Here is a 15,965-nt window from a genome sequence, read left to right as displayed (position 1 = left end):
AGACTAGTAATGCTGATGGTGATGCTCCCTTTCGGCCTCCTTTCCTCTTTTCAGCTCTTTTCCTCCCTTTCCCCCGCCCCCTGGGTACAGTACATCCCCCCCGGGACACCGCCTGAAGAGCTGGAAGGGAGATCAGCAATGGTTTATGCGCGGTGTTCGTATGGACCCAGTTGAGTTGAAGCTGCCGCCAGGGTCCGTCCTTGGGTTCAGGGCTGTCTTGCCTTGGACCGGGGGATAAGAGGAGCTGAAAGCTTATCGACAGCGGATCAATTTCAGTAAACTTGGATCTTACTCAGTCGGCCTGTTACCGGGTCTGGGGTTCAATTGCTTGTCTGCACCTACGGGATGTATCGTCATCATCCCGACCGCCACCAATCGGGCAGATCTACCAGGTGACGAATGAAACTCACGTTTGTTTGCTTCGAGATAACCGATAATAAGGTACATTGGCCTCCTCTTTAGGTAGCGACTCATCACTGCAGATCACCTTCCATTTGATGCCTCTGTAAGCTGGTACGTACCTTAGGTATGTGTACCTTATGGCCAAGTCCCTCCAGATCGTTGGCATTCCGCACCCTTGATTGCTCCTTCCCCGGCTGCTGCAGCTGTCCACCGGTTCAATGCAAGAGCAGGGCACCTCAGCCAATCAGAAGCCAGCGATTCCTCATTCGATGCGCGCTCCCCGCATCGGGTCTAGCGCCGACCGGGGGCTGATTGGCTGACGTCTCTTCATCTTCCTTCCTCCTCCTACAACTCCCTTGCGCCAGGCGATGACCAAGAGATTGATGCTCCTCACACAACCTCCTCCCGACAAGCAGGAAAAAAGCAACGATGGCAAGCAAAAAACTCCCTCTCGTTGACTCGTGCGGAGCTGCTGGCACCCGCGCCACAGCCAATTTTCTTCTGTAACATTTTGCTCGTTTCTTCTTTCGGCCCTCCCTCGCCCCGTCGTTCCTTTTTGCTCCCCTAGTGCCAAGCACCGTCCCCTTGACGGCCTGTGAGAGGGACGTTGTCTGACAATGCCACCACTTCTCGAGTTGTTGTCCACAGCAGCTGGCACTAATGCTGCTCAAACCGCCATTGCAACGTCTCGGCCCAACGCAGCCGGTGATGATTATGATGCTGTTGACAATGAGAAACGGATACTAACACTGTTGAATGCTATCAGGATGGCCAGACAAAGCCGCATCTCTCGTATGAGAGGGGCGGCGCCGAAGTGGGAGCCGGGACCGGGCATGGGCCACGGCCAAAGGCCAAGGGACGCCACCAATACCTTCATTGACTCTCTTCGTCGAACAAGTGCTTCGCGGAGAGGACCAAAGTTCACCCGGCACTGCACGCCGGGCTCAGCCGCGAGGCAAGGAGGTCCGTTCTTCACTGCTTTGGACCTGGGCGACTGGTCTCTGGCCTCTGGCTTCTCCATAGCTGCCGCCTCCCTCCGGCGCCCTGCCCTGCATCTGCTTCATTGCTCCCAGACACACAGGAACCCGGCGTCGCATCTACCTGCAGGATGAAGCAAAAAAAGAACCGGTTACGCTAATCTGAGTGGGCAGGCCCGCCGAGACTTGGGAGTGGCACAGTTGCGACCAGCTGCTGGCAGTTCACCACTGACTCGGCCGTGACATACCCCCCCTGGGAGCGGCAGCAGGTCACTTCTCAGATCACGCTCGGCCTTCCCTCTACCGGCCCCCGGATCAGCCACGTCGAACCTGGACCTGCTCCCTGGCCCTCCTGCTCTCCGTCGTCCAAATGATTTATGCAAAGCCGCCTGGCATCGACGCCCGATTTTACCAGATGCCACGCCTCGCCTGCTTGCCAGATGTTGGCCAGCTATGACTGCCCAATTAGATATATGAATCCTAGGTCTCGAATGTTGCTTATTCTCTGCGTGAGCTGGCCGCCACCGTCTAGACTGGTCCTTAAGCTGCAAACTTATGCAGCCGGCCTGTATCATCACGGAGTCCAGCTTGGTATGGGCTGTCGTGTTGTTGTGTCTCTGGACAGAGGCCGTCTCCATCGCATTTCCGACCTTCCGGGTTGCCTTCCTTGGGACTACGTGCTTTGCACAAGCGTGTAAGCCGTGACCAAAGCTCGTCGTCTGACACTGTGTGTGTATGTGAACGTGCCCAAACCCATGTTGTTGGTCCACGCAGCAGATTGCTGTCAATCTTGGTGCAAATCCCCCAGCTTAGTGGCAAGCCGGCATCTGAATGCAGCCTCCCTGGACGAGATGATGGCCGTACCTGTGCTACGACTTCACTTGCACGGCCACCGAAGAAATACATCCGATGAAGCATGGGGTGCGAGTGCCAAAAGAGGTATTGAGGCGGTCCTGTTACTGCATATTTTTCGTGCGGGTGGCGCCTCGTGGCGAGGATCCGTCTCGCACCACCTGCTTGCTACCTTTGATGGCTGTTGACATGCACACATCGACCAACACAGCTGTGGATATGCTCAACATCATGGTGCTGCTATTGGGAGATCTCTTCAATGCCACCTGGGCCCTCTGATCCCTAACAATATCCACAATCTGTCCATGCGTCCTGCCGGTTTCTTCGCCATTGGGGGAACAAAATGAAGGGAAACGCGCCATCTCGATACCGGGACAGGTGGCTTACAGACCTTGCTGAGGAGACACCTGTCGGGATGGTCTTTTTGTCTTTGGGAGCACGGAGGCTCGTTCATAACCGCACGATTAGTTCGGCCATCGGCGGGAATCGTGCGTACTCGTCGGCCCTCTCATTCTTTTCTCACGTCGGTCTCTCATCTCTTTCTTTACCTATTGTCATCATCCTTGGTTCACCACCCCAGCTCAGCCCTTCGGCACTAGCCTTGCCTTAGAGGCGCATTGGTTCATGTTGCCACGCCGCATCTGTCTTAGGAAGTGTATCTCCCAGAGAGACTCGGGGTCTTTCAGGACGGCTTCGCCCTGCAGAGCATAGGCGGATACAAAGCCGCCTCTGATGGAGACCCCCCCAAGGTGGTGCCAATTTTTACACCCTTGTCCTCTCAAATCGCCGCAGGTTTGGGTGTACCCGTTTTGTTTTTTATCGACTCTGCGGTGATCCACTGGAACAGGGCACACCTTGGGTGTTGGGCGTTGTCTCGTGTGCAGGGTTGAGGACAGGGCGGACACGACGAGACCCTCCCCTCCAAGAGCAGAGGAGTGGGAGTGACTTGTACCGCCCTCACTGGAGCCCATCACGGCCGATCCTGCCATTGGTCATGGCAGTAGCAAAGCGCCTTGGGGGAAGGCCGTGGCACAGGCCTGATCCCTCAGGGTCTGAACACACTCCATGGCAAAGCGCAGCAAGTACAAGAAGACCGTGCTCCTCGAGTCGACCCTCACTCAGTGTTATCCTCAAACCTACCCACTCTTTCCCTTCTCACACAAGACTCGTTCGCCTACCCTTTTGTCACAGTCCATATCCCTCGCTACTGCGGACATCTACCTGCTTATACTCTCCCTCTCATCCAACCTGGGCCTTTGTGTCTTAACTGCAGCCTCCGTCGATTCAACCATTGTCTTCAGAGACAGCCCTCCAGTACCCAGGAGCTCGCCCATTGTTTTCGCTGCTGTCTTATACGCCTTACTCGAGAGTCACTCTGGAGCATGTTCCCTGTGCAAGAGGTTCACGAGAGCCGTGGCTCTTCTCCGGCCGCAGCCAACATGCTGGGCATTGCAGGCATGCCGAACAGAGAGGGACTTTTCCCTAGGAAACTGTCTACCGACTACCTGTCTTCCGTTCCAAGATCTCTCCTCCACCCACAAACCCCTCCTGACTCAACCTCAGCGAGCCCCATCGTGAAGCCGGAGGGTATGTGCTGCTCCTTGGCCGCCGGACTCGTCTATTGACGGCCCCAAAACCCGCAAGAGTACTCGACATGGGATAGCTAACACATTCCATCAGGATCCTTCTCAGCTGCTTCAAGTAACATCTCCCGGGAGTGCTCCCCTCTGCCTCGTTTGACTCGCCTGAACTCATACTCCAACCCGCCTCCCATCAAGCTGCCAAGCCTTAGGGAGTTCGATCAAGGTGTGGACGCCATCGCACGATCGTATGGATCAACACGGTCTTGGACTCCTCCCTCGCCTCTCTCCAGCCTCCCACCCCCCTCGCCTCTTTCCAGTCTTCGTCGTGGCTCCATACTCCCCCAACCGCTGCCATCAATGCTGGCCTTCTCGATTCATGAGCCCACGTACCCAAACTACGCCATTAGCAGCGACTTCTGCCCTTCAAGGCTAGACGGCTATCCCAGCCCACCTCCCGACAGCGAAGGGCGGCACATCAACCAGAAGTACACTCAAGAAGAGGGTGACTTCATCATCTACGCCTGGCACGACAGGAAGCTCAAGTGGCAACGGATCAAGCAGGAATTCGCAGACAGGTTTGGCCGCACGCCCGAAAGGACCGTTCAGGGCCTTCAAGCCTGGTACTACCGCATGAATCAGCGCATCCCGGTCTGGGATCGAGACGGCAATCTCATCTTTGACAACGACGACGACTTGGAGCCGAGACACGTCAGCATCAAGTGCCGTGAGAGAGACAGCCAGGACCGGCCGATGGAGCCCATGGGCCTTGCCCAGCGGTACCCCGACCGAGCCGTCTTCTACGATTGGGTAGACGACGAGACAAAGATGAAGTGCATGGACTGGGGTGAGTTTCAATCATATCAAAGCTGCCATAAATTTGTAAAGGATGCTGACCGACTCCTTCGCTGTAGCGAAGAAGCGCCTCCATCAGCTCCGAGAACGCAGGGAGCGGCGAAGGAGAAAGGAGCAGAGACGCCTCAAGATGTGAGCGACTCGCCTTTCACATCTATATACTCTCCAAAAAAAGGAGCCACTTTTGAGAGTGACAGAGCGCTGTCTCAAAGTCTCTCGTTGGGAAGGAAAAGTATATGGTCGTGTACTACTAATCGCTCTCCCTTGCGGAGACGGCCACCATTCGTTACATCCCTTCTTCTCCTTGCGTCAGCTGGCTACGGCCTTCTTTTACGACAAGACTCATAAACGGCTTTTTGACTTTTTTGTTCTTTTCATTTTCTACTATGTTCAAGTCGAAGCCTTTCGTGCTTCCATGAGGGCACTGCGTTCAAGCATCAAGCATCGGAGGAGAGCGTTCTTTTGCATCTTGAGGTTTGCTTTGTTTTTCTCTTCTTCTTCTCTTTCACCTCGTTCTGCAACCAGTTTTTTTGTTCTTCTTTTTTGATATATTCTCCCCATGTACCAGTATTTATTACCTGCTACTGCTCTTGCTGTTTTCCGATGGCTGGGCCGGCGAGCCCTGACGTCGTTTTTTTTCTTGCATATATCTAGGGCCTTTGATGAGGAGGTCATGATGCTTATGGCTGGGCGAGGGCATGGAAAATTGGTCGTTTGTTTAATGTACCTGGTTACTCTTGGATGAGGGATTTGTGCGTGAGCAAAAGAATTGGGCGAGATATCATGATTCTTCTCTTCTTTGGTATATCTGAACCTACACAATCAATCTACCTTGGTATTTCTGATACTCAAATGCTTCTTCTTCTTCTTGACCTGTGATTCTACCAAATTTCTACTACGTACTCACTCGTCTCGCTGTCGTGTGAACGCACCCGCCTCCTCTTTCGTCTGTATGGTAGCCTGTGTACGGAGCACAGTAACTCAGTTTTCTTCTACTTGGGTTGCCCTGCATTGAACGCGCATCGCAGAGAGCTATCCCCTGCGTCTCACAGCATTGGAGGTCACCGGCAGCCAAAAAGTCAAAGACCCAGCTTTCTGTGATGTGTGAGCGCGGCAGAGTCGGCCGTACTTCGTTAACGCCCACCCAACCCCTTCTCTCTTCGTTGACAAAGGGTACCAGCAGCGGGCATGTGACCTCGAAAATCTCCTCTCCGCCTCTTGGTTTCCCGCCGGTTTTTCTCTGGTATTGGACGGGACTAACGGATTGTTTTTTTTTTCTCCTGATAGGATGAGAGAACAAGCAAACTCAGTCCCGCCGAAGGAATGACGAGGCAGACGAGATACACGGATTGGACTGGACTTGTTTGTTTGCCTTTTGATGGTCAATGATTCGCAATGAGAGCCTCCACATGTGGAGAGTCCCGGAGAGGGCGTGTGTTATGTCGCGTATCGATTCTCGTGTTGTTGATCAAACAAGGGCTGGGGAAGGATGGGGAGACAAACTTCTGCATAGGTATGTGTCTATTCCCAAAAAGCAAAGAGTCCAACAGAGAGCCTGACGCTTGCTGAATTCGTTCCCGCCGCACCCCTAAAGCGCTTGTGTGAGTGCGAGGAGGAGGAGGAGTAGCAGAGCGGTGAGCAGACAAGCGTGTCGAAAACGGGTGGCCAGGAGGCGTGCAGGAATGTGTCGCCCAACACACACAAGCATACACAACGTGCTTCGTACACGTACATCACATATACGGCATATATGTGTACAACGGCGATCTCAACTGGTTGGGGGTCGTGGCAGGGACTCTGCGTTATCCGCGCGCCTTATGCCGCATCCCATCACGTTCTTTTCTGCCGATCAAAGAAGAGAAGAGAGAAACAGACAAATAGATGCAGCCAGGCCATGTGTGGGGGGGTCATATTGAAGGGCTCGGATAGTGATTATAGGCGGTTGTTACACGGCCCCGTTGCATGTTTGTGAGCCCCTTCGAGGAGGAGGTGAGGGGCCCGTCGTGGGAGGCAGCAAGCTTTTGGACGAAATGTTGTCAATGATGATAATAATGACGAGGATGATGACGATACTCGGCAGTATATGATTTGATTCCTGGCAGGTGGCTGCGAATGAAGGAAAGACAGAGAAACAGGGGGGTGCCGGATGGCGTGTTGTGAATCTGCGGTGCTCAAGGACCAGACGGAGGAGAAGGCGATGTCTTATCGCAGCCTATCGAAAGGCGGCGTTGCGTTGCATGAATTCTCGAATACGGTCCATCCTTGCGTCATCGTCGTCGTCGTCCTCCCCTTCCATGGCAATCTCGTCGCTGTCGTATTCTTTGTCGTCGAACTCTTCTTCGTCTGAGGCGTTGGCGTTGCGGTACATGTAGGCGTGACGATCGAACTCGTCCTCGGTATCTACTTCATCCTCCGGGTAATCTGCCGTGTAGTAGTTTTCCGCTGGTGTGAAGGGTCAACGGTGAGGCTTTGTCTCATGTGGATCAATGTTTTACATGGCGCTGGCTTACCATTCTCGTCCTCATCATCTTCTGCATAATCATCCTCTTCGTCCTGGGGTGGCCCGTAAAACAGCATGTTCTCTTCTTCTCCATCCAAAACCAGGAGGCCGACATCAGACGGCAGCACGTCAATACCCATAGTGTGAGCGGGGATGCGCACGTATTCCTCGATGATCCAGTCCGCATCGTCCCCTTCTTCCTCGCTCGCATCAACCATGGGGGTATCTGCCGTCTCCCCGGCCGGACTATCTGACGCTGCAGCAACAGCCGGGTGGCGCTCTTGATATCTCTTTTCGGGGGCCTTGGGTCGGAATCTCGGCTTCTCCGCCTGCTTCTTCTCAACCTCCATAGCTTGTAAGTTTGCGCCGATCTCGTCGAGTACCCATTGGTTCATGTCAGCGGTGATCTTGTCCATGTCGTCGGTATGGCGGTTGATCAGCGACTGCGGCAGAGGATGGCGAGTTGGCGGCTCTTGGGAAGGATCCCGTCGCTTTGCAATGCCAGGCTTCTTGAGGTGTCTCTGCTCGATGTGCTCGTTGGAGATCGCGACCTCGTCCTGGGCGAGGCCCTCTTTACCGATTGCCTGGGCATCTCTGATGACGAGGCTCTGTCGTGAGGATCTTGGTATTATCTTTTTACGGCCCGTACGCTCGACAAATATCGTTGGCCCATGTCGCACATGCTTCGAGGTCGCCGAGCTGGTCGGTCCTTGGGCGGCAGACGCCTGCGCCAGCATCGCCCGCGATACATGGAACTTGCGCTGTTCCGGAAGCTGACCATCGTTGAATGGTTTCCCTGTTCCCTGGATATCGCTTGTCGAACTCGAGATTTGGTCGCTGCTGCGTCTCGTTATAGGCGAAGGACGCTCTTCCGGTTGCGAGACGTGGATGACGGGCCTGCCATCGCTGCGGCTGACGGCTGGGCCCGACGGTGCAGCTTGGGACTCTCGTCGCTGATAGACCCAATTGCGGTCGCTGCGATGGCGCTTGGCCCCTTCATCGAGCTCTACAGGGTGTTAGAGAAGCGTCGCAGTGTGAACGTCAATGTCGACGGGCGGACTGACGGAGGAAAGTGACGGGAGACTCGTCGTCCCGTTTGCGCTTGACCCGGATGAGCTGCGGGGGGATCGACATGGCCGAGGCTTTTCGGATAGACACAGACGCAGATGAAGAAGATGCCGCTTGTATGACTGTCAGATCAAGCAAATGAGCAGTTGTAATGAGGACAGCTCTGGACAGCGATGCACAGCAAGGGGAAAAAATGAAGTGTGGATATTTTGGTGTAGTATTTTTGGAGGTTGCTCCCCAGTTCGGGCTAGCAGGTGCCGCCAGGATAGCGGTTACAAGGGGTAGGTGCGCGGGACCCGGCGATGCATGACAAATGACGTCGCGTCTCGTTACACTGAGGCAGGAATCCCCTGACTGTGAAGGTATCAGACAAAGGATGCGCTCATAAGTTTACCTAGCAGTTTGATATCCCTAATTTCTGCCACCTGTACAAGTACCGTAGGATAAAAGCCGAAGTCGACACATTCGAGGCTCCTTGTAAGAACACTGGAGAATATGGCGTTACATAATATCACACGGCGTCTCCTCAGAATATACTTTGACAGTGAAATCAATTCCGCCCACCTGAGGAACCATCAAATAACCATCAGGCTAAGCGTTTCCAGCACCTGCTTCTCCGCACAGCGTTCCTCGCCGCTGATTGGCTCTACCCCAAATCCATGATATCACCGCTAGGCCTACCTGGGCAGTACCTGCGCCGAGGTACCGCCTGCAGTGTCCCGCCTTGTCCAGGGAACCTGGAGTAGTGGCTGTTTTGCCGCAGAGCCACGGAGCAATGCGTCGTATACGAGACCTTTGTGATTCTTGCAGGCCTCCTCTCGACATGCTGGCTTTACCCGGCTGGTTACCTCATGGAAACGCTGCATTGCATTGCGTGACTAGATTTGAAGCGAGCAGACAGGCGACATAAATACCTCCCCCAAAGCGTCCGCAATGCCGCTCCTCCTCTTCCGTTCGATATCAAATCAGTTCGCTCGAGGCTTGCCCTTTAGGCCGGACGCGAACGCCTTACGCGACGCCCACGTCACTGCCAGGTGCCACTCGCCAGCCATGACGATTCGATGAGCCGCTCGGGATCCAGAGCCGCCCTCCATCACCGCCTCTCTCCCGGTTCTCTCCAGCAGGGAACTGCCAGGCAGCTGCCAGTAGCCTCTGCCACGGCCAATGACCCAGCGCCAACGGCCCGGTAACCCATCCCTGCCATCCCCAAATCTTGTTCCCTCTCGGAGCTTGGCCTCCAGCCTTGCGAAGGAACCAGAAACTTGAACCTGAACCCCGCATAAGAAGAGGCTGATCAGCCCATCGACCCCTTGTTTCTTCTGATTCTGCCGCATGCAAGGAGAGGAAAAGCAGCAGGCAGTTCCCTTCCTCTACATACCACCGAATCAGTGGCGCGGTGCCTTCAATCCTGCAGCGCATAACACCTCACCCCCCTGCTGAGCTTCTCAATCGGAACACCACAGCTTGCGCGGGTGTCAGGTACCAACCAGGTACTACATATTGCGTGAGCTCCTCATCTCTACAGACCCCCACCGTGTGTCGCCTGGCTTCCCACCATCGCCATGTCGTCAACCGCCGTTCTCTATACCGTTACGTTCCACCGTCCCGGGACTGAGCCTCCCGTGTTCCTGGCTGGTGACTTTGCGTCTCTGGACTGGGGTGTCCAGGAGATGGAATTCTCTCCCAAGGAGGGAGGTGAATATTTCTTCGAGTCGCGCGTCTTCGGTGAGCCTGGGAGGGACTATCACTTCAAGTTCAGGGCTGGGAAAGACGGACCCTGGATGGTGGATGAGAATAGAGCCATCGGTGAGTTGCCCCGTAACGTCCTTGATATCATCATCACCACCATCAACATCATCATCACCGGTATCGTGCTGATTTTTGGTTGTTCCTCCAGCTACCGACGAAATGGGCAACCGCAACAACGTCCTGAAATTGCCCAAGGGCTACGTGCCCAAGCTCAAGGGGGAAGAGCAAAGACGGACATCGACCCCCATTGAGCAAGTGGCTTTGGTTGCAGCCGAAGTGGCGGATACAGCTGCAAAACTCGACGAGGTATAAACGACCCGTCCAATTCCTTTCTCTTCTTCTTTTCAACACGGTAACAATTCTAACAGGCGGCATAGCAAGACGAGTCGACCCCTCCAATCAGCAGGTCCGGTGGAGAGAGCGAAATTGATGAAGAACTCAAGACCCCCTTGTTTGCTCACGAGTGTTTCGGCGCTTACAATTTTGTGGACGATGCCTTGGATCACGAAGCTCTGGATGATGATAAACTGAGGCGGGAGTCGAAGCCCAGGTTCGACGAGTACAACATTGACGAGGTGGACATCAACGACCCAACCATCGAACAGTTTCCGTGCGAGAAGACTGCCATCTTCAGCACTCTGCGCAAGATCCAATCCAGCCTGGCAGAGGACCACTCCGTCATTGATGATTCACAGCCGTCGCCTCGTCTCGACGCAAGAAGGTTAAGCGTGGATTCTGATGATAGTCTTCTATCTGCAGGCTCTCTCAGCCCAGTCACGGCAAGGAGGCGGGAGAACCGCATGTCCACCGGCAGCGGCCGCAACAGGTCTCTTGTATCACTGGGGTCCATTGCCGAGGAGCCCAAAACGCCGGGTCCCGAGGAGCCTTCCCACCCAGTGGCTACGGGCAGCTACATGAAGAATGGTACTGGCTTTGGTCGTGCCAAGAGCCCCGCGATTGAGCAAGGCGAGCACCTCATGATGAAAGGAGCGTAGGATGTGGAAAAGCACGGAAATGGAATTAAGCAAATCGAGTCTATAAAACGGGAAAGCCGGACATGGAGGGCGAGACATGCTGGCAGTCTCCACACATAGGATGCATTTTTGTACTTTGCAAGCAACCACTTCTCAGTGGTATCGTCATTTTCTCATTTATATTTCTTCGAAATCTTATCTTTTATACTATGCTTGCAGCCGATGAATCACAAAGAACATGTCTCTTATTGATACTGGTCTTAGACTGCATATTGCATCGTAAAGTCTTCTCCCAAAACGTATGACCATATGCAATTCTTCACCGGAACCTTCTGCTACGACGAGAGATCCTTCACACTCATTTATTCAAAGGTTTTGATGGAAATTTCTCGAAAAAGATCAACTTCCCCCTTTCCGTCTTGAGATCGTGAAAGACGGAGCCTCCCAAGCGCCGCTCATCAACGGGGCCGGCGCTAGCACCGCCGATGCGACCCGCGCCGATAAGCAGCGACAATCAGTGCGATAAAGAAAAAAAGTTGCAAAGCTTCTGCATTTCCTCCATCAACACCAGATTCCCACCTCGCCGAGATCCCTCAATATGCGTCGCGCAGCCGCAAACTCGGTCTGCTTACGCTGCGTTCACACAATCCGAAGCCGTCCTCTTATACAGCCCTCACCGAAACCGTCAATACTTCCGTCGGTGCAGCCACAGCCATGTCTGAGCCAGCGCTCCTTCACGCAGCGAGCCAAGGACAGGCCCTCGCGCATGATCCTCGCCGACCAAGTCCACAAGACACCCCGTCTGGGTCGAGATGACCGCAAGCCGCGCCGAGAGAGAGTCGCAGGTCCCTTTGCCGGCATGAACCGGACGGTAGCCAACATTGACCCCAGCCGGGCGGCATCGAGAGCTCGGTCGGTCGATCGCAAGAACTCTCAAGACGACAGCAGACGACGGCCGCCGAACGAGAGAAAGGCGCTCAAGATGCAGCGGGCACTGGCGTCTGTGTCATACAGCAAGCGCACGACGTTAAAGGAAAAGATGCAGAGCTTCGAGTCGTTTGATCAGTTTGACCTTCTTCCTGCGCTCAAGACGGCCGTCGTCGACGAGCTTTTCGCAGCAATGGTTGACATTCGTCCGACACCGGTGCAGCGGCTGGCGATTCCCGCCCTGCTGGGGCAGAAAGAGCCGGGAGAGCCAAGGACTCAAGAAGAGAGGCAGTCGTCCTTCTTGTTGGCGGCAGAGACTGGGTCGGGCAAAACGCTTGCCTACCTGCTGCCGGCCATTGATGCGCTGAAGAGGGCCGAGGCGGAGGATCCGGAGATCCAGGCCTACAAGGAGAGAGCTGCAGTAGAGAAGGAACGTCAAAAGGCGGCGGACTTCAAAGGAAAGCCCTTTGAGGAGCCGCATCCCACCATGGCCAGGCCCAAGGTTATCGTGCTGGTCCCGACGGCCGAGCTGGCTCACCAGGTCGGGCAGGTGGCCAAAAAGCTGTCGCATGCAGTCAAGTTTAAGACGGAGATCCTATCGTCGAATTTGAAGCCCCAGCAGATCCAGCGGAATCTATACGGACCAAAGGGACTCGACCTGGTCATCTCGACGCCCCATCTGCTAGCCTCGATTGCAGATTCCGATCCCAACATCCTTTCCCGAGTCTCCCATGTGATCATTGACGAAGCCGACTCGCTTTTCGATCGAAGCTTTTCGTCCGTAACCTCCAGCATCGTCGAGCGCTCATCGCCCTCCATGAAGCAGCTCATCTGCTGCTCGGCAACGATCCCGAGAAAGCTCAACAACTACCTGGCCACCAACTATCCTAAGATGGTCAGAATCACGACGCCAAACCTGCATGCCATTCCCCGACGTGTCCAACTCGGCGTCATCGACGTCTCCAAGGATCCCTACCGCAACAACAAAGATCTCGCGTGTGCCGACGCAATCTACACAATCGGACGAGAGGCCTCGCAGCACGAAAACCTGGTGAAGGACGAGATCGACGTCCGCCGCATCATAGTCTTTGTCAACGAGCGAGAGAAGACGGAACAAGTCGCCGAGTATCTTCGCTCGAAGGGAATCGATGCTCAAGCCCTGCACAGAGACACTCCCGAGAAGCGCCACGGCGAGACCCTCGAGACTTTCACCACTTCCGAGCCGCTGCGGATCATTGCGCCTCCCAACCCATCGCGCAAACGATCCCTGGCAAACGTCAAGGTTCTGGTGGTGACTGACTTGGCGTCCAGAGGCATTGACACTCTTGCTGTTCGACACGTCATCCTGTACGATGTTCCTCATACTACGATTGACTTCATCCACCGTCTCGGACGTGCTGGGAGAATGGGCCGACGTGGAAGAGGCATTGTGCTTGTGGGCAACGATGACAGGAGGGATGTTGTTGCTGATGTGAAGAAGAGCATGTTTATGGGTCAGGCGCTCATCTAGACGGACAAGCGTGATCATGAGTCGATTCCGGCGTATTGTTTGGCAAATCATTATGACGATAAAGGGAATGGAATCTGGCTGGTCACGGCCGTGTACAGTACATATCGACAGCAAACTAGACAGGATGGGTTTGGAAATCTCTGAAATTAATGTCTCATGATGCAAGGACATATTTCAGCATGAAGTAATAGAAAAAAAAAAAAAAAAAAAAAAAAAAAAAAAAAAAAAAAAAAAAAAAGGTCAACTTAGATGTGTTCTGAGTCCATCGTTGGTAGAGCGCCCGACTGCGGCAGACCTGAGCAAGACGACGAGGCTGAAATACCAAGCGTTCAATTTATTTATTTTTCGCGAGGAATGCCCCACCCAAGCTGTCAGCCTCGCGAATCCACCAACTTCCACCCGCGTCGGGACGCGTCAAGACTTTAAGCTAAATTCAAACACTCACTTCCGCCGCTGTTGCCCAACCCACATCATGGTATCGCGATAGCAGTAAAGCATTCTTTCCTTTTCTCGCGCTCTGGGCTGATATCAGACACAACAAAAAAAGGGAAAACGACAGATCTATCGTGACCGTCTCTCGTCAAGGTTCCATCACCAACTACAGCGTTCATTCTCCCGTCAGCACTTCTCTGCCGTCTGCAATGCCGCGGCCCCGGAGAGGACGCGGCGGTGCAGCTCGAGCCGCCAGAGCCGTCGTCACCGCACAGCCTTCAAGCAGCAGCCCCAGCACCGCAGTCGAACAGAAACCAGAGACCAGGGGACGCCCCAGAGGACGCCCGAGGAAGAATCCGCCCGCTACTGCACGGCCCAGCATCAACGAAGAAGACGTCATCCAGGCCGCAAACCGCACCCGCGACGAGACGCTTAAGAAGCTCGCCAACGAAGATGCGACCACGACAAGCGATGCAACGGCACCCCGCGCAAGCTCGCGGAGCTCCATAGAGCTTGGGCGCTTCACCACGGCGACGATTACGACGACGACGCCGGGACGCAACCGACGGGACACGAGCGGGCTGGATCTGGGCGACAGCGTTTTCGGCGACTTGGACGACAGCTTTGCGGAGGGCAGCGTTCCCGGCTCGGCGCTCTCGGGAGATATCTCGAACATGTCGTATAGCGCGCTGCGCTCTCAGTCGCGTCGGTCTAGTTTTGTTGGCAGAAACGATCCCCCGATTCGACCCAGCAGTCGCACCGGAAACACGCCGAGGGTTGGCTCATCTTTCAATATCGGGCTTTTCAAGAGGCGTGCGCGGGAACCAAGCATTCTTGGGGGAAGCAGGATACCTCTGCAGGAGCAGGAGCCTTTGGCGGTCGAGGATTCGGAAGCGGACAGCGAGGATGACTTTGAGCCTGAGGCTGAGTCCACTCCGTTGAACAACAGGCGCCGCACACAGGGCAACGTTAATAACGAAGAACCGGAATCTCCAGATGAAGCCGAATCTTCGAATCCGAGGAAGCGCAAGAGTTTGGATACGCAACAGAGCGGGGTACGGCCTGGAAAGGTGTCGCGGACGGAACCTGGCCCGTCGAGGCAGCCTGATGAACGGGACTTCTCAGAGTTACCAGATGCGCCCCCATTCTCCCAGGATGAGCACGTCGATGAGACGAGCGATTCTGAACTCTCAGAAATGTCACTACCTCGAGACCTCCCGGCGAGACTCCCTCAGCGCCCAGTCACGCCGGTCAACCTAGAGGAAATCGTAGCCCCGCCGGCGAGCAGCGGCTCAGAAGGCCCAGACGTGTGGCCAGATATCCGGACGCTGGCCAAGAAGCGCCGCCGACCTTCCGTCACCACTCCCACGCGCCTCGAGAACCTTTCAGACATGTCCTCTCCTCCATCACTGACGCACTCACCCAACTACGACACAGCCAAGACTGGCAAGCCGCGCGGAAGGCCACCGCAACGCCAGCAGGAATCCCCCAAGATGACCACAGCTGACCTTACAAGCCTGTTGCCCAAGCGTAAATACAAGAAGTCGCGCGATCCACTTGGGCTGGAGAGCGATGAGGAGCTCGACACTTCGGGGTTGGGACACGAGGATGATGAACTGTCTTATCTGGACACTCAGACCGCGCGCAGGCGGAAAAGGGGTCGGCCACCTACCAAAGCTCGCTCGGCTTCTCGGGGCGGCAAGCGGACGGCCTCGTCAACTAGGCCTGCGTCGTACGGAGCCAGATCCCGTCACTCTTCAGACAAGGAGAACGCAGACGTCGATGGCAGCGGGAGCGAAGACGAGGGAGACGAAGAAGGAGGGAGCAGGTTCATTCCTCTGGCGGATAACACGTTTGACGAGGGGGCCGCTGGAGGCTCGGCCGACGCTGTTGCTACTGAGGAGCTGAAGCAGGCGAGCAACAAGTTCAAGGAAGTGGACAAGTGGGAGCTGGATTTTGAGGAGGTGGCTGAGCCGTCTTCGCCGCAGGATGGGCGATGAGGTCGTTTGGGACGTGGTTCTCGTTCGCCTGTTATGTCTGGATGCCTTGAGCTTCTGTGCTATCGTTTCTCCTTGGAGGCGCTGGACCCTGGTTTTGTTGTTGCATTTACGCTTTCACACTTTGATGAAGGAAACTTTG

At 55.1% G+C, this 15,965-nt stretch overlaps 3 protein-coding genes across 3 annotated transcripts; 2 read left to right on the top strand and 1 right to left on the bottom strand.

Moving 5' to 3' along the window:
• Nucleotides 1–1,019: 1,019 nt before the first annotated feature.
• On the top strand, nucleotides 1,020–1,514 carry CCMA1212_002896 (uncharacterized protein; the record flags this gene model as incomplete). Its single annotated transcript, XM_073700263.1, has 1 exon — nucleotides 1,020–1,514. The coding sequence occupies one exon, from the start codon at nucleotides 1,020–1,022 to the stop codon at nucleotides 1,512–1,514; it is 495 nt and encodes a 164-aa protein (XP_073561436.1).
• Nucleotides 1,515–6,878: 5,364 nt separating this feature from the next.
• On the bottom strand, nucleotides 6,879–8,300 carry CCMA1212_002894 (uncharacterized protein; the record flags this gene model as incomplete). Its single annotated transcript, XM_073700262.1, has 3 exons — nucleotides 6,879–7,108; nucleotides 7,177–8,172; nucleotides 8,231–8,300. 3 exons carry the CDS (start codon nucleotides 8,298–8,300, stop codon nucleotides 6,879–6,881), a joined length of 1,296 nt encoding a protein of 431 aa, XP_073561434.1.
• Nucleotides 8,301–9,759: 1,459 nt separating this feature from the next.
• CCMA1212_002893 (uncharacterized protein) lies at nucleotides 9,760–15,826 on the top strand (the record flags this gene model as incomplete). Its single annotated transcript, XM_073700261.1, has 6 exons — nucleotides 9,760–10,040; nucleotides 10,132–10,289; nucleotides 10,361–10,922; nucleotides 11,356–11,474; nucleotides 11,502–13,377; nucleotides 14,070–15,826. Exons 1-6 carry the CDS (start codon nucleotides 9,797–9,799, stop codon nucleotides 15,824–15,826), a joined length of 4,716 nt encoding a protein of 1,571 aa, XP_073561432.1. The 5' UTR covers nucleotides 9,760–9,796.
• Between the last annotated feature and the right edge of the window lie 139 nt (nucleotides 15,827–15,965).

The sequence above is a fragment of the Trichoderma ghanense genome (genome assembly GCF_004382785.1).
Source record: "Trichoderma ghanense strain CCMA-1212 chromosome Unknown scaffold_2, whole genome shotgun sequence".
In the NCBI taxonomy this organism is placed as follows: Eukaryota; Fungi; Ascomycota; class Sordariomycetes; order Hypocreales; family Hypocreaceae; genus Trichoderma; species Trichoderma ghanense.
Note: the sequence above shows the minus strand (reverse complement) of the source record. Positions and strands in the feature narration are given on the sequence as shown.